Source organism: Buteo buteo, chromosome 6 (assembly GCF_964188355.1).
Source record: "Buteo buteo chromosome 6, bButBut1.hap1.1, whole genome shotgun sequence".
NCBI classification, from domain to species: domain Eukaryota; kingdom Metazoa; phylum Chordata; class Aves; order Accipitriformes; family Accipitridae; genus Buteo; species Buteo buteo.
The window spans coordinates 43,154,484-43,180,890 of record NC_134176.1 but is presented as its reverse complement, the minus strand read 5'-3'; the positions used below and the strand labels follow the sequence as shown (position 1 = coordinate 43,180,890).

Below are 26,407 nucleotides of genomic sequence, written 5' to 3'. Positions count from 1 at the left end.
CAAATTAAACCAGAGAAGATGGCAGAGGTAACTGTATCAATACTATGTTGACACCACAAGGTAAAGAGGTTCTGCACCCTCCTGTGAGCAGGAACAGGCACAGAAAAAAGTTGTGCAGATCAGAAAATATAGCCAGGGCTGGAAATTTAAAAAAATCCAGAGCCCGGAGTAAGCAACCCGAGTATACCCAGCATCTTGATGTCCATCATCCACTTCTCTCATCCTTCAGTGTCTCCACAGGAGCATGGAAGCCAAAAAGGCTGCACCGTTGCCCCAGAGCTCTAGCAGGAATAGGGAGAGCACATAATTTCTTGCCGCCTTCAGTTGGGCGATCGGTAATCAGTCTCACTCCTCTCCCACGATAGTCTCACCTTTCATAAGGCAATGCAAGGGCAGTGAGAAGGAAGAACGTCGAGAGACAGAGGAAACCTTTCCCAACTTAGTATTTGACTGATCAACCCAAAATTGCACTATTTGGCACTGCCCCAGAAAATAGACAGGTCTCAGCAATACAGAGGTCAGATGAGCTGGCCTGCCTGCCCTCTGTCCTCCCTCCTGCCTCTGTTACTGGCTGTTAAGTAAAGCGTAAAGGCTAATAATGGCTCATTAGCAGCTGAGAAAGGTAAATGAGAAACAGTTGTACTTACTGCTTTGGGATGCCAGAGGAGTAGCAAACCCTGGACTCTCTCCTTATCTAGGCAATTCATTCTGCTTATCTCTGTCCATCCTCAGACACCCTGTAGGCAGTGGGATGAGTAAGCATCTCCACTGAGGAGGAAACCCCCGCTCCCCTTGAATACTTAGGTGAAGCTGAATTAGATTCCAAAGGGATTATTTGGGAATCTTTGAAAACCTGTCCATGTTGTTTTGTTGCCCTCCCTCTTGTATTGCTTTGCTGTTTCCCTACAGAAAGAGGCCTGTGGCACTGAAAGCATTATCAGTGTTTTCACCTGGCACAGAGGTTTCAGCAAGTCTTTGAATGGTAGAGTTGGAGACAGGAGAAGCACTGGCTGAATAGATGAAAGGGACCTCCCTTGTCTTCCAGCCTGCTTTCAACATTTCAGGCTTGCAGAGGCCATCTATATAGTTCTTGCACCAAGAAGTTTATTGTGACCTGATCCCCTCGAAAGGCTGCAATTACACTTGCAGGACTGTGCTGCTCACACCTGCAGGGAAATCTCCATCTACAAACGGAGGGGAGAGCCGCCTTTCACGGGAGGCAGTGGCAGCTGGCCTGAAGGTGTTGGAAGTCAGGAGGTTCCCAGGGATGCATGAAGAAGGAGGGGCCGTGGGGAAGCCCACGGTCGATCCTGTTCCACTCACAGGCGCTGTAAAGAACAGCTCAGGTTGCCTATGGGGACTTCAAATGTTAAGTTTATTCTAGTTCCTGCAAATTGAAGGTTCTTTGCTTCACATTTCCATACCTATCTCCCTGTAAAAGCCTAGCGTAGACAAGACAAAAATGCAGATACTTTCTCGATGTAACTAGTCTCAACACTATTTTCCCTTTTTCCTTTCCCAGTGCTCCTGCCCTTAAGGGTTTACCTTGACCAACAACATTCAAATAAAGGCCAGTGCCATGCAGGACTGTAGACAATAACTTCCCCAAAGAAACAATATACCCTCGTTGTAACTCCCTTCCCCAAAGCTACCCTCGATGCAATGGGAACGGCTCTCGGGAGGACTCAGCAGCCTGTCATCCTTTCCCTTGCTTGGTTCCACAGAACCAGTGGTTAGTCATGGCCCGACGAGGTCCCTCCCCGTCTCCTTCCTTTGCCACATCTTTGTGCCGTCACTTGCATCCGGGTCTCACCCCTAAACCACACCGGGAGGTTTAACCTGAGGCAAGTACAACAAAACAAACAAGCAAGCAAACCTGTCTCCCAAGCGTTAATTATACGTGGAGCGGTTCCCAGGTAAAGCACAGCAGAATGGATTCATCTGCAGCAGCCGGTGGGACGAGCTGCTGTCAGGAAGGTCATTGCAGACGGTGATGCCATGGAGCTGGGCTGCACAGCAGGACAAAGGGGACCTGGACCAAGTCTTCCTTATTTTTCTGCCTGTTGGGGTCACTTCCTTCTGGAAGGTGGGCATCCACCTGCCGATGGGTGCTGGGGTCTCCATAGCAATCACAAGGTGGCAGGTGATGCAGGGTCCTGCACCGAGCTTGTTACAAGCCATGCACGCCTAAGAGCTCTTATAATCTTAGTCAAATATTAAACTATGGTGCGGTTTACCCCCCCTGAGTCATCCCTGAATAGTTATTGCCAGACTGAGAGCAGACACTTCACAAAGACAGACCAAAGTTAACGATGACTCACTGTTGTAGGACCCCTTAAAAACACTCCCAGGTCATAAAATCACACACCCTACTTTCCCTTCACGCTAATATGAATAACACACGGCTCAGCTGAAGTCGTGGGAAATTACTCGTTTGGCAGAAGATGAGGGCTGCGATGGGATTCCTAGGTTAGGAGGGCAAAGAGTAAGTTACTGAGTTGGAAGGAAAGCTGCTGCAACAGAGAGAGGTTCCTAGCAGAAGTCCTTGAATCCAAACACTAATCTCAATTAAAATTTTAATTACTGAACCTCTCCAGAAGAAACTGGGCATATTTAGATACTGTGCTACTGGCACAGAGGTGGGATGCATCCCTCCTACAGTGGAGGACCAAAAAGGTAATCTTTAAAGGTCAAATAAACAAGCGAGACACATCTGCTAGGCAGAAAAAAAAAAGGGTCAAATTTAAGAATATAGACAATATAAGAAGTAAGATCATATATTTAGGAAATTGTCACAAAAAATTTAGCTGGGGGCTGGTCAGCTGAAAACGGCAGAGAGAACAAGACCAAGATCCATAAAACATGTACTGTTCATAAGATGGCTCTGGAGTGACCCTATGAATGATACTAATATGATCCCAAGATGTATTCAGCAACTTATTTCCAGCAGGAAGAGAGAAGATTAAATACTTGGTAATGGTGATCCATTCTTTAGACTTGAATTCTGTAACACATATTTAATAATAAAAATATTTAATAAGAAAAAACCTGAAACTGGAAAATGTGCAGAAAAAAAGGCCATTAGGATAACGGAGGGGAAATTGAGACTCTACCATAAAAGAAGTGATTGAAAGCTCATGGCTTGTTTGTACTAGTGAACTGAAGAGTTCGGATATGATTTCACTAAAATATATACAGCTGAAGAAAACAAAAGGAGAGACGATTCTGAAATGAAAGGACAATACTGCACAAGAAAACTGAATATAAAGTAACTGCAAATACGTTTAGAGTGAGCAGCAGAAAACCTTGCAGCAGGACATTAGCACAGCCTTCTGCTGAGATCAAAGGCTATTAAACCCCCCTACTCTAAAAGCTAGATTTGATCAGCTTATGAAGGGGCTCATCCCTTCCTAAACATTTAAGGAAAAAAAAAGGCGGGGGGGGCTAGAGGTGCCAGTCAAGGAGTCCTCCTGGCTCTGCGTTTGTAGGAGTTATGTCACCTGGCATAAGCAGAAGAGATGTCATGTCCGTCAGGTTTGCAGGAAACCCGCGACAGAGATTTTGTAACGCAACACTACTGCTGAGGTAGATTGGGTTATTGCCGGTTAGACAAAAATACCAAACCAAACTATTTAGGGGCAGTTCTACCAGTGCAGGTATCCCAGTACAGTCGCTGGTTTGCAAAGGGGATGGGGCCACCTGCTCCCTGAGCAGCACGCTCCTGTGTCGGGGAACTGCACGGAGTCTCACCTGGATCCAGACTGAAGGCTTTAAATATTTGTCCAGGAAAAAAATCTCCTCCTGGCTGAATGCAAGAGCGAGCCCCCAGCAGAGTGCCTCAGGCAGGGCAGAGTAAAAGGAGGAGACAACCTTGCTGTGGTTTTTATTTGTCCTGTGTGTGTTTAGAAGATGTAGAGGCCAGCCAGGCCAGCTTTACCACTGGCACGGTCTGCGGGCAGGTCCCAAAGACCTGGTATAGAGATGGGTCTGAGTGTGGAGTGGGAGACATCCATGCTTCTCTGACAAAGATTTGTATCACCAATAAGGAAAACAAGCATCTCTGCTCTGCAGACATGCATGTTTCCTACTGCCTTACCATCTATTTTCATGGTTTAGGCTTTGCCTATATATTTTTTTTTATACCCTACCATAGCCAGATCAAAGCAATTCCCTTTTCCAACCAGAAGTCAGTACTATACACAAATGTCAGCATCAGGCAATAGAAAGTCAGGTGAGGTATTGAAAAATAATATTCCCACAACATTATGTTCCCATAGTGTTTGGCTGTGACAGCCAGGAGGGGGAAACATGTATCTTAAGGACTCTCAATAAATCCCGTCAGGATACATGAGGCTGGATCAGAGGTACAGAAAGAAGCAGCAAGAATTGAAACACTGGAGACCAGAACAGTCCCCAAAACCACAAAGCCAGCTGCTCTTCAAGTCATAGCTGCTTCCCACTATCTCTTTTTGAAGATACACCACTCAATACCATCTCACATTTGCTGCTGTTGTTTTAAGTGATGCAATATTTCATTACAAATAATGTCCACACAAATTGCAAGCACTCCCTGCTCTCCTAAGGACTACGACAGAGGGATAAGAACAGTTTACCCAGGGGCTTTAGGACTGTTTACAGACAGAGGGGGCGGATGACACTGGGGAATCTGTTGAACAGAGGAATTTGATCGTGGATCTGCAAGCAGAAGCAGAAAGGGAGAAAATACATGGAAGTTACGGCAGGCAGCCTTTGTGTTCCCATGGCCCCAAACAGCACCGTCCTGCGAGGCGAGGGCATTATAAATGGACCATGCCTGGTCTATACGATTGAGGAGAGTAGTGAAATGTTGCTCATCAGTGGGGGGTGATTACTAAAAGTTTTCACTGCTGTGGTGGCAGGGCTCCTGCCATGCGGGCAGCCTCCGCGTGTGCTACCGAGTGCTTTCACTCAAAAGGAATATTGTGTCCTAAGAGCAGGGAATCCATGATTTCGAGATGCCGGCACCGGGCGCGAAACCCCTGACAGCAGCGATGGCAGCGGCTGCAAGGTTGACTCGTTCGGGTTAGCGAGACCTGGGCTAATGGTGCTCCGTGCCACGCCGGAGCGTGAGGGCTACTGCCGGAGGACGCAGACCGCGTACTGCCCGGCTTTTGGTTCCTTCCAAGCATCCTAAGCGTGGGGATGCAGCAAGCACCCGGCCGGTGGGATGCTCGTCTGGAGTGGGTGCCCTTGCACCTGCAGGAGCCAGAACACCGCTCTGGGCAACTTTGGGGAGGGAGCCTTCCTCCCTTCACCAGAGGAGTGGAAGATGGTATCAGCCCAGCTCTCCTCCCCTTCCTTTTACGCAATTCAGCATGCAGGGGAGTGACTGGATTTTTTTTTTTTTTTTCCCCTCCTCTCTCAGGAATTGGTTTTCACTTCCTGCACTCTCAGTGCCTTTGTCTCTGCCGGGACGCAGCTGAAGGCAACACACCTGAGGGGTGAAGGCACAGGGTTGGGGGGCGGAATAAGGGGGACAGCCTGTTCCCAGCATCGGTTTCACCAGCGACCACCCAGGTGGGGGGCCGAGAGCGCACGCCTGGGGAGGAGTTGCAGGGTGGGGGGACACATTGGCCACCCCGGGGGGAGCAGGGACCTGGAGCGCAGCCTCTGCGGGTCCCCGCTCGCCCCAGGGTGGCACGCACCTGGACACCATCCCTCTTAGCTTCATCTGTCTTCTCCCTTCCTTTAGGAAAGGATTAAGGTCTCAAGGCGGTGAAGATCGGGGCGCCGAGATGGCCAGAGAGAGCCCGGGTCCATGGCTCGTGCTCTGGGTCTGCTTGGTGCTGGCAGTGGACTTCGGTGAAGGACAGGAGGAAAAACCCTTCGGTGAAACGTGCCTGGAAGACTTTACGGCAGGGGTGCCAGATTTGGTGCTGGATACAGACGCCTCCGTCCAGAATGGAGCCACTTTCTTGTCGTCCCCCATGGTCCGTCGGAGCAGGGACTGCATGAGAGCCTGCTGTAAGGACCCCGCTTGCAACCTGGCTCTCGTGGAGCAGGTCCCGGGCACAGAAGAAGACCACATCCAGGGCTGCTTTCTCCTCGACTGCCTCTACGAGCAGGCTTTCGTCTGCAGGTTTGCCAGGAAGATCGGCTTTCTCAACTTCTTGAGGAAGGACGTGTACGATTCCTACCTGGCAATGCAGGATCACAAATCTAATGGTAAGGTGCCCGTAATGGATGCGTGCAAACCGGGGCTGGGAGAGCGCTGATGGCCACTGGTGCCACCTCCTCCAGCAGTCATATGTGCAGCTGTGCTGCCAAATGGTTGGGATAAAGCGATGTTAAAGATCTGTATGGGTTTCTATATGTGCCTCTGCCACAAAGGTTTTCCCTAACTTTGATAAACTCACTTAAGATCTGTGCCTCAGTTTACCTATTAGTAAATGGAGATGGAATCGTTCTTTAACTTATTTGAAGGGGGTTGAGTGAGAGTTTACCAAATGCAGGCTGAGTTTTTGCTACTTTACAATACAGAGAAAAAGGTATTGTTTTTCTTCTCCCTCCCCCCAGGCCTTTGAGGTTGGAAAGTGAAATCCTTTAAAAATCTACACATCACCGCATTTTAAAGGGCTGCATTAATCTCTTAATTGCTCAGGGGCTGGAGGCAGGACGCAATCCACTTACCTTTCATTTTGCCACAGCCCGAATCTTGTGAGCAGCAGCCCAGACGGTGAGGTGTCTGTCTCAGTATCGCTCTGCTTGTTGGGGCTGGTCCTTGCTGCTGGGGCAGGGAGAGGGAGCAGCTGGGGGAGGCTGATTAGAAAACTCCCCCTTTGGAGGTGGGCCTCTCTTCCCCAATCCCTGGTTCCCTGCTCTGAAAGATTGCACCTGGACCCAGAAAACCAGGTGGAAAACAAACTAATCTGGAGCTGGCTGCTTGCCACGCGCTCTCCCACCTGCAAAGAAATGCAGTGTGTTCAGAAACGCTGAAAACACGGCAATTCCTGCTTTTACCTCCTTCTTCTGTGTTTTGGAGGAAGCCTAGCGAGGCTGGGATATCTCTAGCCCGGCTGGATCTTTGGCAACCATAACCGGTTTATTATATGTTGGTGCCTGGGCAGGGCTGTTAGGGGATATCTGTACGGGTAATCCTCCTCGCACCCCCTCCCAGCCTACCTGTGGTGGGGAAGGAAAGGATCTGTGAAGATGACAAGGGGAGCATCCAGGTGGGCACATGGGCTTGGGCTCGATGGCACGAGCTGAATAGGTCTTATATCTTCTGCTGGGATGTGCCAGCCTGTGAGCCTTGTAGGTGCTGGAGGTGTGAAACAGCACCAAACCCCACACTGACTGCTTTTGTCCATCCTAAATAGCAGTACCGGGGTTTCGGAGCAGGGCAGGGCTCCTCTGGAGCAGCCCTGGGGTGTCGCTGGTTTGAAGAGTGATGTGGCAGAAGTGGTCCTCCTGTCCTCTGTCCCTCCTAGTTGCTTCCCACTGCATTTTAGGCCCTTCTGGTAAATCTTGATCTCACTGTTGCAGTAGTTGTCCTGCGTCTCCATTCCAGGCTCAAAATCCTTTCCACGGGAACTGCAGTTCGCGAGGAACCGAAGCCCACACCTCCAGGACTGGAGGTGGCATACTGGCAGCTGCCTGAACTCCTACATGCTTTGTTGTGGGAGGAAAAGGGAATGCATCATCTCCAGCACATCCTCATTTCACAAGATTAGATTAAAATGCAGTGTGCTGGTGAGCAATTCAGTCCCTTCACCTCTGTGGACCAGAGACTGCAACCCCCTCCTCCCTGGGCTGGTCCCAGGGGCTGGCATCGCATGTGTGCGGGTCTCTCGAAAGTGTCCCTGGGTCACTGAGCTCTCTGTGCCACCAGCAGTGCTGTGTGTGCCGATCCACGGCACCCAGCTGGAGCAGCCCAGCCACAGGTGCTGCTTTGCAAACCATCCCTAAATGCTACTTTCACAGATGCTGCGGTGGAGCGGGACGACCCAGGAGGGCTTATCGGTGAGAAGTGAAAAACATGCCAGAAATGCTGTTAGGGATGCCCTGCTTGCCGAAGCGGGCATGCCCCTCCTCGCTCACGTGGGGTTTGCACCACGACACCGCTGCGGGTGTAGGAAGGGCTCGGTCCCTTCTACACCCTGTGTTGGCACTCTCGGAGGGTGCAGGGTGCCGGGCAGGTCTCCGGCTGTAGCGACAGACACTGGGAAGCTCGCTACTTCGTGTTTGGATCAGGCTGAGATGTTCATGTTGTGCTTCGGTGGGAAGCACGTTTACCTCCTCTCCTGGAATTTTGAGGCTTTGTCTTTGACTGATACCAAACACTTTCTGCATCACCTTGAATGACATCAGAGGGCTGGCAGGAAAAGAGATGAAGGACTCTTACCGTTTATGAATCCAGAGCTGAAAAGGAGTTATTTTACTGGAGAAATGGCAAATAATAACAAGGGCTAAATCAGACGATATGAGCTGGGCCCTCCTCCCCACAGCAGCTGTTGAGATGCTTAAGAATGCAGATCTCGCTTTTGGCTCAGATCCAGACAAAAAAATCCAAACCAAAACCCAAAGCCCCTCCAGCTGTGGTGCTAGAATTGGGTCCACGCGAGGAGGAATGGGACTGTCTGGGCTGGAAGGTGGGTGCCTGGCAGCCACCGAGGGGGAGAGGGGAAGAGCACGAGGGTGCAGGTACAGGAGGCGAAATGAAGGAGCCTCTGGGCACCGAGCGTGTCCACCTGGCAGCATAAGGAAGCTCTACAGCATTTTTGCTTCTAGACTTTTGAGGATGCCTGAAGAGGCCGGGTGAAATGAGCGTTAAGGAAGCTGTTTTCAGCATTCAGTCAGGTTTTCCTCCCAAATGTTTGTAGGCAAAAAAATCTTGGCCCAGGTTTCGGACTGGGGACAAAACTGTCTAGTCTTCCTGCTGTTGTGCTGTATCGCTGTTAAAATGTGAAGCTCTGTGGCTGCTCTGGAGCCCAGATTATTGTCAACACCCTGAGACTGGCTCTAAAGGTCTGCAGGAAGCTTATATGCTGCTTTATCATCCATCCCTTTCCTTTATGTGTTGCCGTCAGGTGTCCTAGGAGCCTTTAGGGTATGCCCATGTGGCAATCCTCAGACATTCTCTGCAATAATGAGGGTTAAAAGCATGTTTTCTCTAGTGAATAGTGCAATATATATGTAGTGATCCCAGTGGGTGACATTAAACAAAAAAGCCACACGTTGCAAGACCCACACTACTACTAGAGGGAGCAGACCCCTTGAATTAAGAGGTTTATATATGTTCAGGAAGAGACTAGGTAACACTTGAAAGAGGGAGCACAGCTGGGGCTGCTAAATGGGAAAATTTAATCTTGGAGTGTTTCCGGAGCCTGATGGAAGTAGCTGAAAGCTGGGAGGGTATTACGGGGAAAGCACTGTGTCTGCTTGCCCTGTTCCTGCTCTTGCTTGGGCATCCACAGCCAGGCTGTTGGCAAACTGAACACAGGACAGACGCACCCTTGCTCTAACCCGCTGCGGCCGCTCTTACGGTGTCATGACTTCAGAAAAACCTGTGGGCGCAGGCAACAGTGAAAACAGCTGACATCTAGCTTCTGCACACCATCTGAGTATATTTTCAGTATTTGGGAGAACAAGAGCTTCCGAGTCCTTTATAAGTTCGTGATGACAGCTTGGCTCTGTCTCTGGCCTGCTCCAGCTAACGTACAGCCCGAAGTCTCTGATGTTACTGTTAAAAGGCACTATCCTCTTAAATGATTCCCCAGCCTGAACTTTGGTGCGAGTTTTCTGCCTGGCTCACGTGGGAGGGGCAGGCTCACCGTGCACTTTATTGGTAATAATGGAGCCCAGTGTTTAAGTAACTACCCTGAGCTTATTCTGGTCTAGGCAAACCAGTTCTGGGTGTGAAACTGGAAAATAACCTCCCTGAACCTTTGTCCGTTTCTTGAACTGAATCTTTTGTGGTGGTTGTGAAATGCTCGGTGACACACTCTTCCTGTTGAACGTGGGGCTTGTGAGTGGGAGACGGGGAGCGCTGGGGAACCCGCAGGGTTCAGGATGGGTCCGCTCCTGCCTCACCGTGGAGACAGATTTGCAGGTTAAAACTTCGGTAATGCATTCAAAAAGGAGAGCTCCCCAAGTTCGAAGCTCATCCATCTTCAAACGTTTTGTCCCGCGCTGGCTTCCATTCTGCGGGCACAGCGCAACTAAAACGAGCGGTGCTGGGATCTCATCCGGGGCTGAGACGGGTCTGGTCACTGGGGTCCCCTTGGCTGGTGTTGCTCAGCCCTGAGCCAGCTGCTCGTCCTCCAGCACCCAGCTCAGGCCAGGAGAGGGGGAAATTGCGTGTTCGGTACCTGCATCACAGATTCAGAGGCTAATGTATACTGGCAGGGCCGTTGGAGACCAGCCAGTACAGCTCCCCGCTCAGAGCAGGCGATGAACATCTTCCTCTCGCTGTGAAACTACTGCTTGTGATACAGAATTTACTGAAGTGCTGCATGTCGTGGCTACCTCATGTCATGGCTCTGGAGCTATCTAAGGAGACTGGAGTCAAAAACCGATCTTTACTAAAATGGCATGAGGGTGCACGGGGGCCGATCTTTACTAAAATGGCATGAGTGTGCACAGGAGACTCTTTCCCTCTGCCCACTAAAGCAAATCGGACTGGTTTCCCACACCCTGAGGAAGGATGGAAGGAGCCTGGGGCAGCAGCAGATTGCATTAATCTGAAAATATAATCCTTTCAGTTGTGCTGTATTGTTTGAGAGAGGTTAAGTTGACCTGCTGTGTGCACCTCCTACAAACCACTGTAGAAACCTCTAGAAATTAATGCTGAGAGCTGCTTGGCTCTGCATAAGTTTTCCAAAAACTATACAGCTTTATCATGACTGCATTTGCTGCCCAGCCAGGATGAATCCCTACAGAAAGAACCTGTATTTCTCTTTCTCCGGGCAATGTGTTGCATTGCCTTGTTCTCTTCTCTCTCCCCCTCCTCAGGCAAATTAACACTGTGGCATCAGCGCTTTCCTTCCTTACCTTTGCCTGTTACTAGGGAAAATTTTCTAGTGTCGATGGGCGAGATTTGAATGAACTCTCCCTGAAAGCTGTGCATTTTTGAATGAATTCCCTGAAGCAAGGTTAAGAGCAAAGCTTTAGGGTTTGTGGGGAGAACCAGGCTGCTGCCCGCCCCTGCCCACCCGCTTTTGCAGCAGGCAGGCTCAGCTGGCTTCTGACGCTTGAAATCTCTGAGGTTGCGTGTCTCACGGACGCTGGAATTTGGGTGGCCTCATTTCTGCTCCTGTCTCTGCTACCGGCCTGCCCAGTGGCTTTTGTCCCCAGCGAGGTCCTTCCCTTTGCAGTGCCTCAGTGTCCCTGGCACAAGCCGCACTTGTCCCCTTTGTAATCTGCTCCTGCCAACGCAGACAACGGCGGGCAGTAAGAGCCCCTCCGTGACCATGAGAAAGCTTTCCAGCTCTTTCCAGTGGCAACCTCAAATCATTCTGAGGTATTTTCAAGCATTGCTTTATAGTCTCAAGTACTTAGGGTGTATCTGCATGAGCACTGGAATGGAGGAAATCTGGTTTTCTGTGAATTTGTGTCCTGAGGGCAAAGGCTGATATCTGAGCTGCAAAAGAGAAATCCCCCAACCGGGAGCTTTGCAAGTGCTTTCTGCTGTGGGATTTGACTGGTGCCCGCATGTTTGGAGAGCGAGGTCCCTAGTGGGGTCTCTTCCCCCACTTAGATGCTTGCTTTTGCAGCCCTTGTAGGAATTTAATAGCTTTTAGATTGGTGGTCCCCCATCAACTTTGGTTCAAGTTTACTCATTGTTAGAGGAGTAACCAGACAAACCACTGACTGCATAAGCCTTAAAACTAGACGAAATTTTTAAAAAAGCAAAAAACAGGGACTGAGGCATGAATACACTGTGAGTCATATAAATGTGTTTTTAAGTGTTTTGGATTTACTCTATCAGACTTTTCTCCAGGATCATAAAGAAAAGATATTTCACCTTCCAACGTATTTTATAAATGGAAGTGGATGTTGTCCCTTAATGATGTGACTCCAGGAGTATGTGTTCCACAGTAGAGAGCACGACTCAGAACAGCATCATAAAGCTTTAATCTCCCTGTTAATTACAGAGTTTTACAGCGGAAACTTTCCAGAGTCAAAAGAGCATTATAGCAAAGGTAACTTTCATTTTTCAAACAGACTTTCAGAGCAAAACAAACTGAATGGAGAATCTTCCTTCTATGAGCAGTTTGTTGATACTCACTGTGCCTCAGTCAGCGCTTGGTTATGAAGCTCAGGTGGAGAACAGCCACGTTCCCACTGAAGGCTTCACATAGTCAGCGTAGCAGAAATACTCCACAGTCACTGAGCTTTCAGACATCCTAAGGAGAAAAGGGAGAGACTTGAAAATGAAGTCCTTCATTTCTAGTGGGAGCTCCTCCCTGGCAGTCGCTGCAGATAGGCAAATATTCTGACTATTTTTCTGGAGGTGAGGAGGGACGGGGAACTGGCTAATCAGAGATGGGATCTGGAGAAGTCGCTGACCCATTGATCAGAACTGAACTTTTACTTCATTGTGCAATCCACAACCCAAAGTAACTAAATTGACCTGTGGAGAAATGTTTGGCCCGCAATTAATTTTTTTTTTAATGTGCACATGCTTTAAAATATCAAGGAAAAATATGATTTGGAGTTGTGAGTTAATGATCAGCCTCTGTGTTGCTGAAGAACTGGTCTTTCCCTTGTGCAATGGCACCCATCTCCTGGGCTCACCCTGGCAGGAGGGTGGCAGGGAGCAGGCTGCATTTCTCCCTGGCAGGCTCACGGCATTTGCCTGGCAGGAATGCCAGGAACGTGCCCCCTTTCCAGAGCTTGTTGTGCTGTGTACAAGGTGCTTGTGGGGCTGTTTTCCCCTGTTCAGTTGGGAAGGTGTTGCCAGTTCGAGTCATGGCTTTCACCAATGAACGTTCTCAGGGCAAGACCACTTGAAAATAAAGCAAAGCTCCATTTAGTTGTTCTGCTGGCCCTGCTCAAAACCAAGAGGTGCCAGCCTCTCTCGGCCCTGCTTGGTGTCTTTCAGCAGTCTTTGGGCCTGACTGAGACAGGAGGCATCACGCTGGCTTGCAGCCCTGAGGACGAGTGGCAGGGAGGTGTACCTCACCCACGGGCGAGAGGACGCCAGGGTGGGCATCCCCGCTTGTGTCGTCTTCCTGGCCTCTTTCAGTCCTCCTGGGTCTCCTCTGCCTAATTTTGGTGGTTGGATCAAGCTCAACAACATGAGCTCGATCCCGGATTGTTCCCACGCGATACGTACATGAACAGATGGAATAAAGAGCGCGCAGACCGGTGCGAGAAATGTAACCAGAAGCCCCGCAGCTGCACAAGTTGCAGCGGCTGACCATTTCCCATACAATAAAACTGCAGCCCCATCAGCCTGGGGATGAGGGGGGGTACGCTGCAGGGCTGGGGAGCAGGCTGCAGGGGCAACCTCAGAGGGCTCGTACGCACGTACCCTCCCCAATTCTGCAGCCAGAACAGGCTGAGCGCAATCCTCAAATGCGTGGACAAGGGAAGGTTTGTTTCCCCGGTGACTTTCCGGTGGCAGCAGCATTTGTAAGACCAGGATAGAATGAATATGTCTTCATTTGGTAAAAGATACTAGAAAATAGAAGATTCTGGGTGGATTTGTGGTAACTGATCTGGAATATGTGTTGCAATGCCCTCTATCCTACTGAATTTAGTGATGAAAGAACTAAAAAGTAGCCTGTTTTGCATGTCAGGCTTGTTTGTATACATGACTCATATTAAAGGTCCCTTCAGTAGGCTCTAGCAAGAGTCAGCAGCTGGGACCTGAATCCAGAAACACTCAAACAGGAAATTAGGAGCAAGTCTACAACAGTGAAAATAATTAGCTGGTGGAGTAGTTTTCTAAGGGGTTTGGGCACCGATCCTCTTCTTCAGTCACAGTTGATGTAACAGTGTAATGGTAGAGTGATTTATATCTAGCTTATAAATGAACATCGACACCTTTACAAAAAAACTAAGGCTGAACTTGAACATTGAGTTTTGGACCTGATACAGGTGCTACCAGGTGGAGTTTTATGGGCTGAGCTATGCAAAAAGCCTGCGAGCAGAGACGTTCAGGCCGAAATGAGTTATGAGTCAGGCTCAATAGTGTCATTGTGTAGGCTGTTCTTGCTTGGCACGGGCAGGGATCAGTTTTCATCTCTTACACTTACGGTCTGGAAAAGTGTTTCATGGGTTGTGGAGGCTGCTGGTAAGCTAATCCATGGAATGGCATAAAAATAATGATCTCACGAATGGCACTTGTGTGCTTTTTTTAAGGCGTGCATGTCAGAGAGTGGGGTGGAAGATGAGGTGGAGGAGGGATGTTTCCCATCCAAATCCCGCATTGCATAGCTCTGGTTAAGTAAGCTAACACGGTGCTTAGAGATGGTGGTAGGAGTGATAAGAGTCAGTTCCACATTCTTCAACACCCACATCAGGTCATCTCCCTAAGCGAAGGGTGGAGATGGCTCTGTGCTGTTTTGGGAGGATGTAGTCCGATGGTCAGAAGCACAATGGCTGTAGCCACAGGGACACCCTCTGACGGTGGTTCCTGTGCGCAGAAGTGACCAGGGAGCCAACTGGCTCAAAGGCACTGCCAGAGCGGGTTGTGGAGTTACTAATTTAGTCAGGAGGGCAGTAATAACGGTATTGATTGCCTGTTGCTTGCTCAGGCTGCAAGCAGCACAGCCATATAAAAGTGTTTTCCTTTCAGTGGTTGAAGTCTGTATTGATTTAGCCTGGAAGAATCGCCCTCCCTTGCCTTCCTGTAAGGGAGACAAGGACTGGACCCTTCAGCCTCTTACCCGAGCCTTGTTCTGCATTTCTTCTGCAGATGACCATCCTCCAATAGCCCGCACTGGCATGGACATGAGGGTGCAGCCGGGGGAACCAGTGATGCTGAGAGGCACAGAGAGCACGGATGACCAAGGGATAGTCAGCTACGAATGGAAACAGGTCTTCGGCGACCCCTCCGTGGAGATGAAGGTAGGGAGCTGCAGGAAGGAACCAGCTTGCTCAGTGTTACCTGTGGGCTGCACTAGGTTGGGCTCTCACAGCCACTGGCTTAGAGGTCCCCTTTTCATTCCCTCCTCAAGTCCACCCACGAGCCTGTTCCCAAAAGTTACGGAGCACTCCTCATGGTTGCCCCCACCCTCTCGCACACTACTGGCACGTGGCATTTCTTGGCCTCATCAGGTCTCGGGCTCCCTGCAGCAGGGTGCCATCTCAAACCTTCCTGAGCAACACCTGATCCGCCTCGGTGGGAGCACCTGAGAGGGCAGCATGGAAATGGAGGCCCAATATTGTTAGCAAATATAGGGAGAAAGTTTGTGTCAATACTATCACAGCTTTCTATTCTGACAAAATGATTCACTCTCTTTTAGAAACCTCTTGACATGCAAAGAAATAGGCACTGGTCTCCATCTCTAAAACTAAATGTACTTATCATATTCAAAATGAAAGAGTATATTTCTTAAATACACCTAGCTTATTCCCTATGTACTAAGTAAACGATTTGTAATAGGTTTTATTTTTAAAAAAGTAAAATAAAAACTACTGGTATTTCAGTCATCTCCCAAGATTTTTATTTTCCCTCATGCCTTCATAATGCCCCAAAGTATGAAGTATCTAATTACGCTTGTGGTACTCTTTCTCTCTGCTACTCCAGCTGGGTACCAGCCCAAGAATTTGGGGGAATTGTATAGCATTGAGACATTTTTCATGCCAGACATCTGCTTGGGGGTTTCCAGCCAAGCTCCTTTCTTCCTGATGCAGGAACATGGGCCTTGCATGGCTTTGCTTACTCCCTCATTAGAAGTACCTTCTTCTGCATAAGCCTTTCTCTTCCATTCTCAGAAGCACGAAGAAGATCAGGTAGAAATCTCCAACCTACAGGCGGGAACTTACATCTTCCAGCTTACTGTCACAGACACTGCACAACAGCAAGACTTCACCAACATCACCATCATGGTGCTGAATTCTGAGCAGACTGAAGGTGAGCCTGAGCCCACGGATGTCCAGCTGGAGTCCCCAGGCCTGGGTGCTGCTCTGGCATCACTGGTGCTCTTCTCAGAGGGGTAGATGGGAAAAGAGCACAACCAAGAGACCGGATTTATATGTCAACTTTTCCCAGTAAAAGCCTGCACCTGACCAGTGGTGGAAGGTCTCTGCATTCATAGTGGTCTATTTTAGGGTTTTTGCATCCTCTTGCAGAAGAGGTGGCCTGCAATAACCCCATCCTTTCTGTGTGTCACTGCCCTGTGCTGGGTGATGCCAGAGTGGCTGAAGCCCAGGATGCAGCTCAGGGTGTAAGAGGAGAACCCGAAAGGTCTTGTTGACTCCATGGTTTTGCTGTGAAGGCCCTAATTCCCTTAAGCCGCAGGGTAGGTGGAGCCAACTGCATGACATTCAAAGTGTCCCTGGCTTTATTTATGTGTTTTACTTTAATGGCCTTATTTAATGATCAAAATGTTCAGCACTACAAGTGCATTAGGAGCAAGGACAAATGGTTGACTAGTAGCTAAGCAGGGAATTTCTCCTCCTACCACAGGTACCATAAAAATACAAGAACAGCCATGTCAGGTGACACTAATAGTCTGTCCAAAATCCAGTATACTGCATCCAACAGTGTCCAGAGGTTGATACTTTGGAAAGTGTACAAGAACATGACATGCTATCAGTAAATTCCTACTATGCTTGGCTAGTCCCCAAGGAATTTGCAGCTGGGAGATTTTTTTAAGCAGAAGATTGTTTCTTTGTGTTTAATAGCCATGGATGAATTCCCTTTTGACCTCATGTAATCTTTGCAGGGCCACAACATCCTGAAGCAAGGAGTTTCACAGCTCCACTATGTGCTGTGTGGAGAAGCAGCTCCTTTTGCTTTATGGACGTGGCACCTTCTAATTTGATTTTGTGACCCCGCTTTTCATATAAGAAAATATATACCATGATTCCCTACTCACCTTCTCCATGCCACTCAAGATTTTATGAATCTTTCAGACTAGTGTCCACACTGTTGACAAACTTTCCTTTGGAAGATATTCTCCTTTGTCTATATGAAGGCAAAGCAAGCTAACCAGAGCCTTTTATGTTAACTTTGTTGACAGAGCATTGTTTGAGTCCTAAGAAGGTTGGTTGGTGTCGGGGGTCTTTTCCACGTTGGTTTTACAACCCGACCCTTCAGCAGTGTGAGGAGTTCATTTTTGGTGGCTGCAAGCCCAACAAGAATAACTACTTACGGGAAGAGGAGTGTAAACTCGCCTGCAAGAATGTTAGGGGTGAGTCTACTTCAAAAATCTGTCCCCTCTTTCTCATAGGGTTGGGACGACCCTGTGGGCAGGTACTGCAGCTTTTTATAGATGAAGAGTCCTAGTCGTACACTACCAACATATCTGACCCAGCCCCTGGAGCCCTGCTCCCCTGGTCAGCGTCCCTGGTGTGTCTCCGGCTGCAGAAACCCTCACCAAACCTTCATGTCACATCCAAAACCTAAATTCAGAGGGTAGCATTGTGCTGTGGGGGAGCCAGAAGTGCTTCACTGCCAAAATGAAATTAATCTTCTCCCTTGGCACCCTTGTAGCCAAGGCTGAGAATGACTTAGTGCTGCCTCAGATAAACGGGCTGAGCCTCTGCCAGGCTCTTTGCAGTGCACAGCTTAAGGAGGAGGCAAAAAACTTGGAAAAGAAAGACTATTTGGGAATGGTCCAGCTAGTGGCGTGAAGGTCCCCTGTGCTTCTCCAGGCTTGACTCACGTGGGTGCCTCACTGCTTGTCTGGGGTCTCTGGGTGGTGGACACCTGTATTTCCCCTCCCTAACTCCTACAGGGCTTGCTTCCAGAAAATATGCACTTCTTAGGTGATCTGTGAAGGCAATGTAAAGCTGATCTTGAGCTGACAAAATGATGTGGTGGTAATTTTATTTTATTTTTCCCCTTGTCTCCTCAGGTTCTGTTGGTGGGCGACAACAGCCAGGTGAGCCTCCTGTACCACTGTGTAATCCCGCTGTGAGCTCAGGCTCAGCGTCTCACGTCCATTCCTGTGGCTTTTGATTAGCACTCAGTCAGCGGGGAAAGTGGGGCACTGGAGACTAATTTCTTTCCTAAGCCTTTCACTTTCATGTCATAGGATAATTCAGGTTGGGAATTACCCCTGGAGGTCATCTGGTCCAACCCACTACTCAAAGCAGGGCCAGCTTTGAGTCACATCGGGTTGCTCAGGACTGCATCCAGTCCAGCTTTGGGTACCTCTGACGAAGGAGATTTTACACTTTCTCTGGACAACCTGTGCCAGTGTTTGATGACCCTCATCATAATTTTCTTCCCTTTATATTGAATCACTTTCCCTTGTTACAACTCATGTCTGTTGCTGCTCATTCTATTACTGTGCACCTCCAAAATGAGTCTGTCTTCTCTATAACCCATGTCAGGTCTTGTGCTCCAGCCCCTTGCTGAGTCTCTGCTGGATTCACTCCAGTATGCCAATGTCTTTTGTGCACTGGGGAGCTCAGAACCGGGCACAGTACTCAACACTTGGGTCCACCTCTGGAGCAGACAGGAATAACCACTCTTCTCCATTGGCTCTCGCAGCTGGGTGCGCAGGTTTCAGTTTGTCTTTCCTAATTTAATCCCCCATGCTTGGGCAATGTCTCCATATTCCTCCTGAGTAGCTCATTCTTGCTTCCGCCTTCTGTGTACTTCTTTTTTGAGAGGAAGCATGGCTGTTCCCAGAGCAATGTTTCATTTATAAACAAGAAATGATTTTTTTTTCTTTTTTTTTTTGAGTCCAGAGTGGTACTGAAGGGAGACCTTAACTTACCTGCCTTGTTGCTTGTTTGCCAGCCCTATCGGCAGCTTTTAAGTCCTTCATAAAGCATCTGTGTGGCAGGGAGAAAGAATGAATTTTAATGAGCTGTCTGAACTGTTTCTGACGCAGTGTGCAATGGGAACTGTCAGTCCCCCTTCTTCAGGTGCAAGGATGGCTGCTGCATTGATGCCTATCTGGAGTGTGATGAAACTCTTGACTGTGCTGATGGATCGGACGAGATGTATTGTGAACAATGTAAGTACTTCAAATTCTGGCTTAGACAACTTAGTGTCTGCCCAGGGATGAGTGCAATTTAAGTCACAGGTGTTGACGCAATGCTTTTTGATGCCTTCTGTTCTTATCTCCTGACTCTGCATTACCTCTTTCCGCAGTATTACATTTGCAGGTTTTGCCATCTCCCCTATCTCTGCTGACTGCAAGAGGTGATCGACTTTCTGGGATGTTTTCTGCCTCTTAAATACTCTTCGACTCTCTTCTCTGCACCTGTCTGTAAGACTTCAGAGCCTGTTCTCCCCTCCCCTTCCAATATTTTTCTCACTGAATGACCTTACCTGCTCTCCTGGAGTTGGGAGATGAGAAACGAAACCATTTCTCCCAGTCTGTCCAGGGTCACAGTCCCCTTAACGTCCTCACGTTATGCTAATGTAAATGCACAGTGGAGAGCAGCCCAAGTCTGCAGTCCCTCCTCCCTCCCTCCCTCCGTCTCTCCCTCCCTCTTCTGACAGAATTCCCATAATCTCTTTCCTATATGTGGGTGTTCTGTTGCCTTTTTAAGTTGCAAGCATACGATTCATCTCTCTTGCCCTCTCTCATATCCTACAGTAGTGCTCTCTGACACTTCTTAAAACCTGGAGTGATAGCAGTTTCCCCATACTTCTTGATGAAAAAAACCTCCAACCAACCAAGAAGCCTTTGTTTTCCTTAGTTTTGTCTCTGTATTTATGGAACAGAAATTGGGAATAGTTTCCCTTTAGTACATTTTATTTTTCCCATGTTCCTCTCATAGCTTTGAGATATTTAAGAACTTCAAATTGTATCTCCCTTTTCCTGGCTTGTAGTAGCAAAGGAATGTGCAGGAAAGCCCTGTCTGCCCATGTCTGCGTGGACAGAGGCATTCTTTTGTATTCAACTGCTGAGAGATGTTTTAACGTGAAATGTTTCTCTCGCAGATGCTCGTGAGTTCAATAGACTGCAGAAAATCAATGTCACACGTAAGCAAGGTATGTACCATCAGCACTTAGGCATCTACCAGCTTTTGTTTTTTTCTTCAGTCTGTTGTTTCATGGTAAAACTGCTTCTCTGTATAATTCCAAAAATGGGTGTAGCATCTGGGTAGTCCCTGTACTAAAAATGAGCAAGGGCCTGTTCTCAGACCTTGAGGACAGCTGTTTATAGCAGGCTTTCACTCTCCTGCCTAAACTTTTTCCACCCAAGCAGCTTTCATGCATATTGCCTGTTGGGCACAGTACCTGGCCTGTACAAAACCCTGCAAAACTTTTTTGGAAATAGTGCAAACCAAAGCAGTGTGGGGGACACAACAATGGCATAATACGAGTAATCATATGCCTGTGCTTGATCCCATGCCTTTGCTTTGTTTGTACTAACGTAGACGGTGGCACTGCCACTGGGCTAAAAGCGTATATCCCAAGTCAGCTTAAATGCAGCTCGCTTGGAGAGGAGACCTAAGCCAAACTGTGGTTTCTGTGTGTCCAGGCTCTTCATGTTCCCTTCTGCCTCCTGAGGAGGACAGGTCGTTTCTGCAGGGGATTGAATCCAAGGTCTAGCCCGACTGCACGCTCTGATGTTCCTTTTTCCTCCTTGCTAGTAGGGTTTATGGGCAATGCCAATTTGAGCAGTTGGCAACTGGGCAGTGGAGACCCGAGAGCCACTGCTCTGGCCATGGATTCCCTCTGCCATGGTGCTTGTGCTCTCCTGTTGTGAGCAGAAAATGTTGCTGCTCTGGGAACACACTGCTTGGGCTAGAGCACCTCTCCCTTGCTTTGCCAGGTCACTGTGTGGACTTGCCTGATACTGGACAGTGCACCGAGAGCATCCCCCGCTGGTACTACAACCCGTTCTCTGAGAAATGTGACCGCTTCACCTATGGGGGCTGTGGTGGCAACGACAACAACTTTGAAGAAGAGGAAGACTGCATGAAATCATGTTCAGGCATCACAAGTAAGCAGACATAGTGAGGGCTGGAGTTTTACTGATCAAACTATGAAAATAACTCCAGATTAAATTCTGTGGTCCCAAAGAGGCGGTGACTTGGGAGCTTTCAGTCAAAGCAGCTCTGCCGTCAAACCCTGGCCATGCCTCACAGCATTCTTTAGTGTGACCAACGGCTCACAGGGAACCGTGTGTATCTACAGCATCTTTCTGCAATGCAGCGTGTCATTTCTCACAGCTGGAAAACATTTTGGGTGCTGATGTTGAAAAAGGGACAGAGGAGGGTGACAAAACTAACCAGAGATATGGTAGGGCCTCTCTAAGGACAATCTAACTTTCTAGCTTGGCTCCAGTTCTCCCCAAGTGGGAGGGGAGAAATTAAGAAAATCCTCAATGACACATATTAGGCAGAAGTTTTAAACAAACAAGAGGGAAAGGTTTACACTCTAGAGCTTTGTATGTGTTGCTGTGGAGGCCAACAGCTGAAACGGGAGGAATTCTGCCAAACTGTATCTGTTAGGAGGCAAACTGTTGCTGCTTTTCTGAAGTGCCACCCCCAGCTACAATGTGCCTCCCAGCCTGCCCTGAGAGTTCAGTACCACGGCTGTCAAGGGGGATGCTGTATGCATTCAGTCACTTCAGAGCACTGGAAATATGCTCCTCAGAAACCTGTCTTATCCCTTGTTCCTCGCCTTCTTTGTTAAATTTCCCCCCCTCCTCTGCTCCCGTTTCAGAAGCAGATGCCATTGGCCGGAGATGGGAATCATTTGAGTCCCAAACTGCTATCTTAAGTGAGTAACAGTTTTTCCTGCAGATCTTGCTTGTTGCTTTTACCCTGTCCTGTAAAAGATGTTGTCTTTTCTTGCAAATAATAGCCTTCTCTCCCACCCCCCTTTTGAAGCTGAGGGAGCAATGTGGGATTTGTGGGATGCTAGCAGTGCCAAGAGATGCTTCTATGCACTGTGCCTCGGTGGTCCCCTTTCTCCTTTGTCTGTGACTCAGCAGCTCATATCAGAGGCTCCTGATTTTCCTTCCACTAACTTGCATGAATGCTCCACTGTTCAACATCAAAAAATGGCACATAAAATTCTTCCTAAGGGCCAAGTTCACATAAGGGCCAGTAACTTCTGCACGAAAGAAGGCTAAAGTGGGTATGTGAATAATGTTGGGTGCTAGACTGTGGGGAAATCTGAAGACCCTATACACCCTCTCTACAACTGTAAAGAACACCAAAGCTATCGAATTACAAGTTCTTAAAAGAATATCACACTAAGGTTGGTGTCCTTTTACCACAGAGCTGTAAGGCCTCTTTCTTCAGCAGAGAACTGAAATTATACTCTTCTGTTCTTCAACTCTAGAGAGTGATTTAATCTTCAAATTCACACCAGCTCTCAAATGCATCACGTTTGACCATCTCCACTATTGATGGCAGGAGATGGGTTGGCTGTAGAAGACCAAGCGCTCACAGCACTGCTGCGAGTTCTTTCCCAACAAACCCAGCCTGTCCACCACAGCTCACTCCGACAACATTATCCCAGCCAGGAGGTGCTTTCTGCGACCACCCCTTGGTGGCCTTCCTGTTGACATGTGCAGCAAGGCCAGCGTTGCAGAAGGGCTTGATATTCATAGGAGCATCAAATGGCCAAGCCTGCCGAAGTCACCGAATAGCCTTTAGAGGGCGTGGTGCATCTGGGAAATGATAGGAACTCTAATTTGGGAGAGACCGGCTGGCTATACCCTGGCCATACCCTTATGCCTTCCTTCTTCTTTGCCAGTTGTGCAGTGACCACCCTGCTGTCAGGCCGGCTATCGCCCACCTCTTCTCTTTGCCAGCACAGCTCCTGCAGCGGCTTTTGTGCTCGCTTCTTCCTCACCGCTCCTGCTGCACCGGAGCTCGTGGAGCAGCCCTCCTAACCTGTTCACCTATCCCCCGCAGGTGCCTTTGAGGTGGTGATTGCCGTGCTCCTCGGGATCTGCATCATGGTGGTCCTGGCAATCATCGGCTACTTCTTCCTGAAGAAAAGGAAGAAGAACCGCCGTCGTCAGCCGACCACCGCTACCAACTCAACCCTCTCCACCACAGAGGACACTGAGCATCTCTTTTACAGCAGTGCCACCAAACCAGTCTGACCCACGGGCTCTCTCTCTCCAGCCCAGCACTGGGGCACTCCCAGAAACTTCTGGAGTTCTGTTTTTAGACACAGGCCTGTGCCTGAAGCACACTTTCTCTTTGAAGACATTTGTAGCATGAGGCCAAGATCTAGCCATGACTTGGCAGTACTAGTGTTTGTGATTGTCTTGGCTAAATGGCTGCTCTGGAAAGTGAAGATCTGGGAGCAGTTTGCTGCTCTCTGATGTCTGTCCTTTCCTAACCTCAAACAATCCAGTGAAAACTCTGAATGACATCTTTCTTCCTGCTCAGACCTGGAGCACAGCTCCACTCAACTTACTGAAGGACCCTGGGACTGGATCTGTGTAGCATTCGTGTGGTGAAAGGTGCTAGTTCACCAGAGCCAGAAATTTTTTGTTTGCAGTGCCACTTTCTTCCACCCAACCTCATATTTTCCTCCCTTCCCCCCAGTCCTCTGCAAGGTGGCTCTACAGGCCAGCAGTCCTCCTGGTCGTGGTCCTCCTCTTGAGGGCTGTGTGATTCACGTAACCGTCTGGCCTGTTCTGAGAGCTCTGGAACACTCCAGTAGTTCCTGTTTCCGAGATGGAAGGAAACAGAAATACTTGCTTTAATCACTAGGGTTTGCTTTTTGACATAAAAGCACGCCTAGATTTTTTTCTGCCTGGCTGCCATGTTGCAGTCTCCTGTGTACAGTATGTATCTGCCATTTTCTCTCTGTAAGTTGCCCGGGTTGCTTTTCCAGTGTTCACTCTGACCCCAAACACCTTGACAAAATATCTATTTATTCTCACATGAAATGAAAGGAAATGTCCCTACTCTTCCTGCTGATGGTGAGGGCAGGGTGGAAGGACCCAGCTCCCTCGCAGCTGGACCTTTGCTGCAGCTTTGATTTTCCTGCACTCTCCTCCCAGCACGCAGCCTGACCCGAGCCCCTGGCATCCCTCAGAGCACAGGAGCGGGCTGGGTACCGCCGGCTGATGTCCCCAGGCTTCCTCACTCCTGCTGGCCCAAATCCCTCCGGGTGCGAGATGAGCCCAGCCCCGGGAGGTCCGGAGCTCATCCCTGGCCCCATGGCAGCATGTGATATCCCCACCTCGGTGAGATCCCACGTGTTCCCCTGTAGGCTATTTGCAGTGGGGTTGTGTACCGCTGCATCTCTGTTGTCCAGGCTTGTACCTCTGGGAGCTGAGGACTTCTGCTGGGGGCAGAAGCTGCTATTTCTGAAGTGCCTGGTATGCCTTGTCGGCTCTGGGGTTGGCACCGGTCCCTCAGCTCCTAGTGCCCGCTGCTTTTGGAAAACTCCTGCTGTGACGAGAGAGGAAATGGGCGCGTGTTTGTGTGCGTAAGAAGCAAAAATCTGTGAACAGATTTTAGTTCAAACGCTTGGACCCTTTCAGGGCCGAGGGCAGAGTGGCTCTGGAAGGCTCTGGTGAAGCCATGCCCGGCTCAGGGCACGGCTCAGGTCTTCTCGAGCGCAGATCCAGGAGAGCTACCTCGTTGGGCCGATGCCGGGGCTGGAAGGGAAGAAACCACTGCCCATAGCCTGCTGGCAATCTGACTGCATGCTTCTCCCCATCACAGGCATCTGCCTCAGTGTCCCTGGGGCTGGTCAGATTCCTCCATGGCTTTTCACGACCTGTCTCATATCATTTCTTCCATCTCTTTGTTTTTCCCACAGCCTATCATGGCCTATGCAATAAACCTAACATCTTGATTTTTTTTTTTGTTTGTTTTTTTTGTGCGCTCACTCTGATAATAAAAAGGAATTGTTTGTCTTACCTGACTTGGGAGTGGTGTCTGAGAAGCAATGACCCGCAGAGGGGGCAGGTACGGTTCCCATGCCTGCTATCTCACACCCTTTCATCTGCCCAGACTGCGGTAGCTCGGGGGGGAGCGCTCGCTCGGGTGTTGCTGCAGCAGCAGCAGCGGTCCCATGGCTTGGGGAGGGCTGGGAGCCGGGCATGCAACGTGTGTGGATACCTGGAGAGGCAACTACTGTGTGAGGTGTGCTGGGAGTGAGATCATTACCCACTAAGTCACCCAAGAGAGCAAGGCAGGGTGTAACCTGAAACTGGGTTCCAGCTGGTCAGACTGGTTTGGGGTTTGGGTCTGAAATCAGAAGCAGACACTCTCCTTCAAAGAGGAGTTGCTCTAGCTGTGTCTCCAGGCTGGTGATCGCTCAGGCACTGCAATGTAAAGTTAGCTAAATGTAAATTTAGCTAATTGGCAATGGATATGTATGGGAACCAGGCGTCACTGTGTCACTGACCCGCCAGCGCTGGCCTCCAAACGCTGCTCCGCAGTGGGAAGGGTTTCTCCTCTGCGCTCTGCTCGGGGCTCTGGGGTTTGCTCTGTCACTACCACCTCTCTCTTCCCCCACTCTACACCAGCTCTCCCATCCTGCCGTTTCCAGCTACTTGTGTCTATGTTATCCCCTGAAGAGCTGCCCCAGGAGCCGCTCTCTGCTGAGCCGTGCTCTGCTCCGCTGATGGGGTCACCAGTCCCGGCACGGCACGGGTAACCCCAGGCGTGAGAGTGCTGTTTGAAACCAAAGCTGCTGCTTCTCGATAGTCTCCAAAGAGAGAAGTCTAAGCGTATTACCGTCTTTTTCACTTAAAGCACATCTTTCTGTCTCCTGGTGTTAGCCATGGCCCTGGTGCAGTCTGCAGATCCAGCTTGAGCCTTCCCCTTTGCTTTGCAGCTTGCAAAGCACTTTCTCCTTCTCCCCCAAAAGCCGGAGGGGAGTAAGAGGGGGCGAAGGGGCCGTACCCCGCTTGGCACCCGGCGGGCACCCTCTGCTGCGAGGGGAGCTGCTGCTCCCACTGCTGCCGGGGGCGGGGGGGACGGGGGCCACGAGCGGTGCCCCCATTTCGGTACAGCGGGACCCAGGGAGGCTCAGACACGCAGCTGGCACCGTGCCTCACACCCACACGTGTAACCGCGCAGGCTGGGTGTCTGCATTCCCCAACTTTTACCGAGTGGGGTCACCCGGGCTGCGCCAGCGTGGGGCGGCTGGGGAAAGACCTTGCACCCCTGCACCCCCCGGGCATCCCACCCGCCTGCGGCCCTCGCACCCCCTCCGCGGGGGATGGCTTGCCCCCCGCCAGAAAGAAGGGTTTCTGCTCTCTGGGAAATCCCAGCTCTTTAAAATGGGTTTGTTTTTTCAGGCAGGAAGCGGAGCCCAGATTTTGAAGCTTTCTGCAAAATTAAAATC

At 49.5% G+C, this 26,407-nt stretch overlaps 1 protein-coding gene across 1 annotated transcript; it reads left to right on the top strand.

Moving 5' to 3' along the window:
- The first annotated feature begins 5,042 nt into the window (after positions 1-5,042).
- SPINT1 (serine peptidase inhibitor, Kunitz type 1) lies at positions 5,043-25,099 on the top strand. Its single transcript, XM_075030732.1, has 11 exons — positions 5,043-5,556; positions 5,732-6,204; positions 14,906-15,057; positions 15,928-16,066; positions 17,178-17,348; positions 18,015-18,041; positions 19,002-19,127; positions 20,063-20,113; positions 20,901-21,071; positions 21,797-21,853; positions 22,999-25,099. The coding sequence occupies exons 2-11, from the start codon at positions 5,775-5,777 to the stop codon at positions 23,190-23,192; spliced, it is 1,518 nt and encodes a 505-aa protein (XP_074886833.1). The 5' UTR covers positions 5,043-5,556; positions 5,732-5,774; the 3' UTR covers positions 23,193-25,099.
- Positions 25,100-26,407: the final 1,308 nt, after the last annotated feature.

Coding starts and splice junctions, on each gene's coding strand:
- SPINT1 (XM_075030732.1), top strand. CDS start 5,775: ATGGCCAGAGAGAGCCCGGGTCCATGGCTCGTGCTCTGGGTCTGCTTG. Junction 19,128..20,062: donor CGAGATGTATTGTGAACAAT/GTAAGTACTTCA, acceptor TTTCTCTCGCAG/ATGCTCGTGAGTTCAATAGA. Junction 21,072..21,796: donor ATCATGTTCAGGCATCACAA/GTAAGCAGACAT, acceptor CTCCCGTTTCAG/AAGCAGATGCCATTGGCCGG.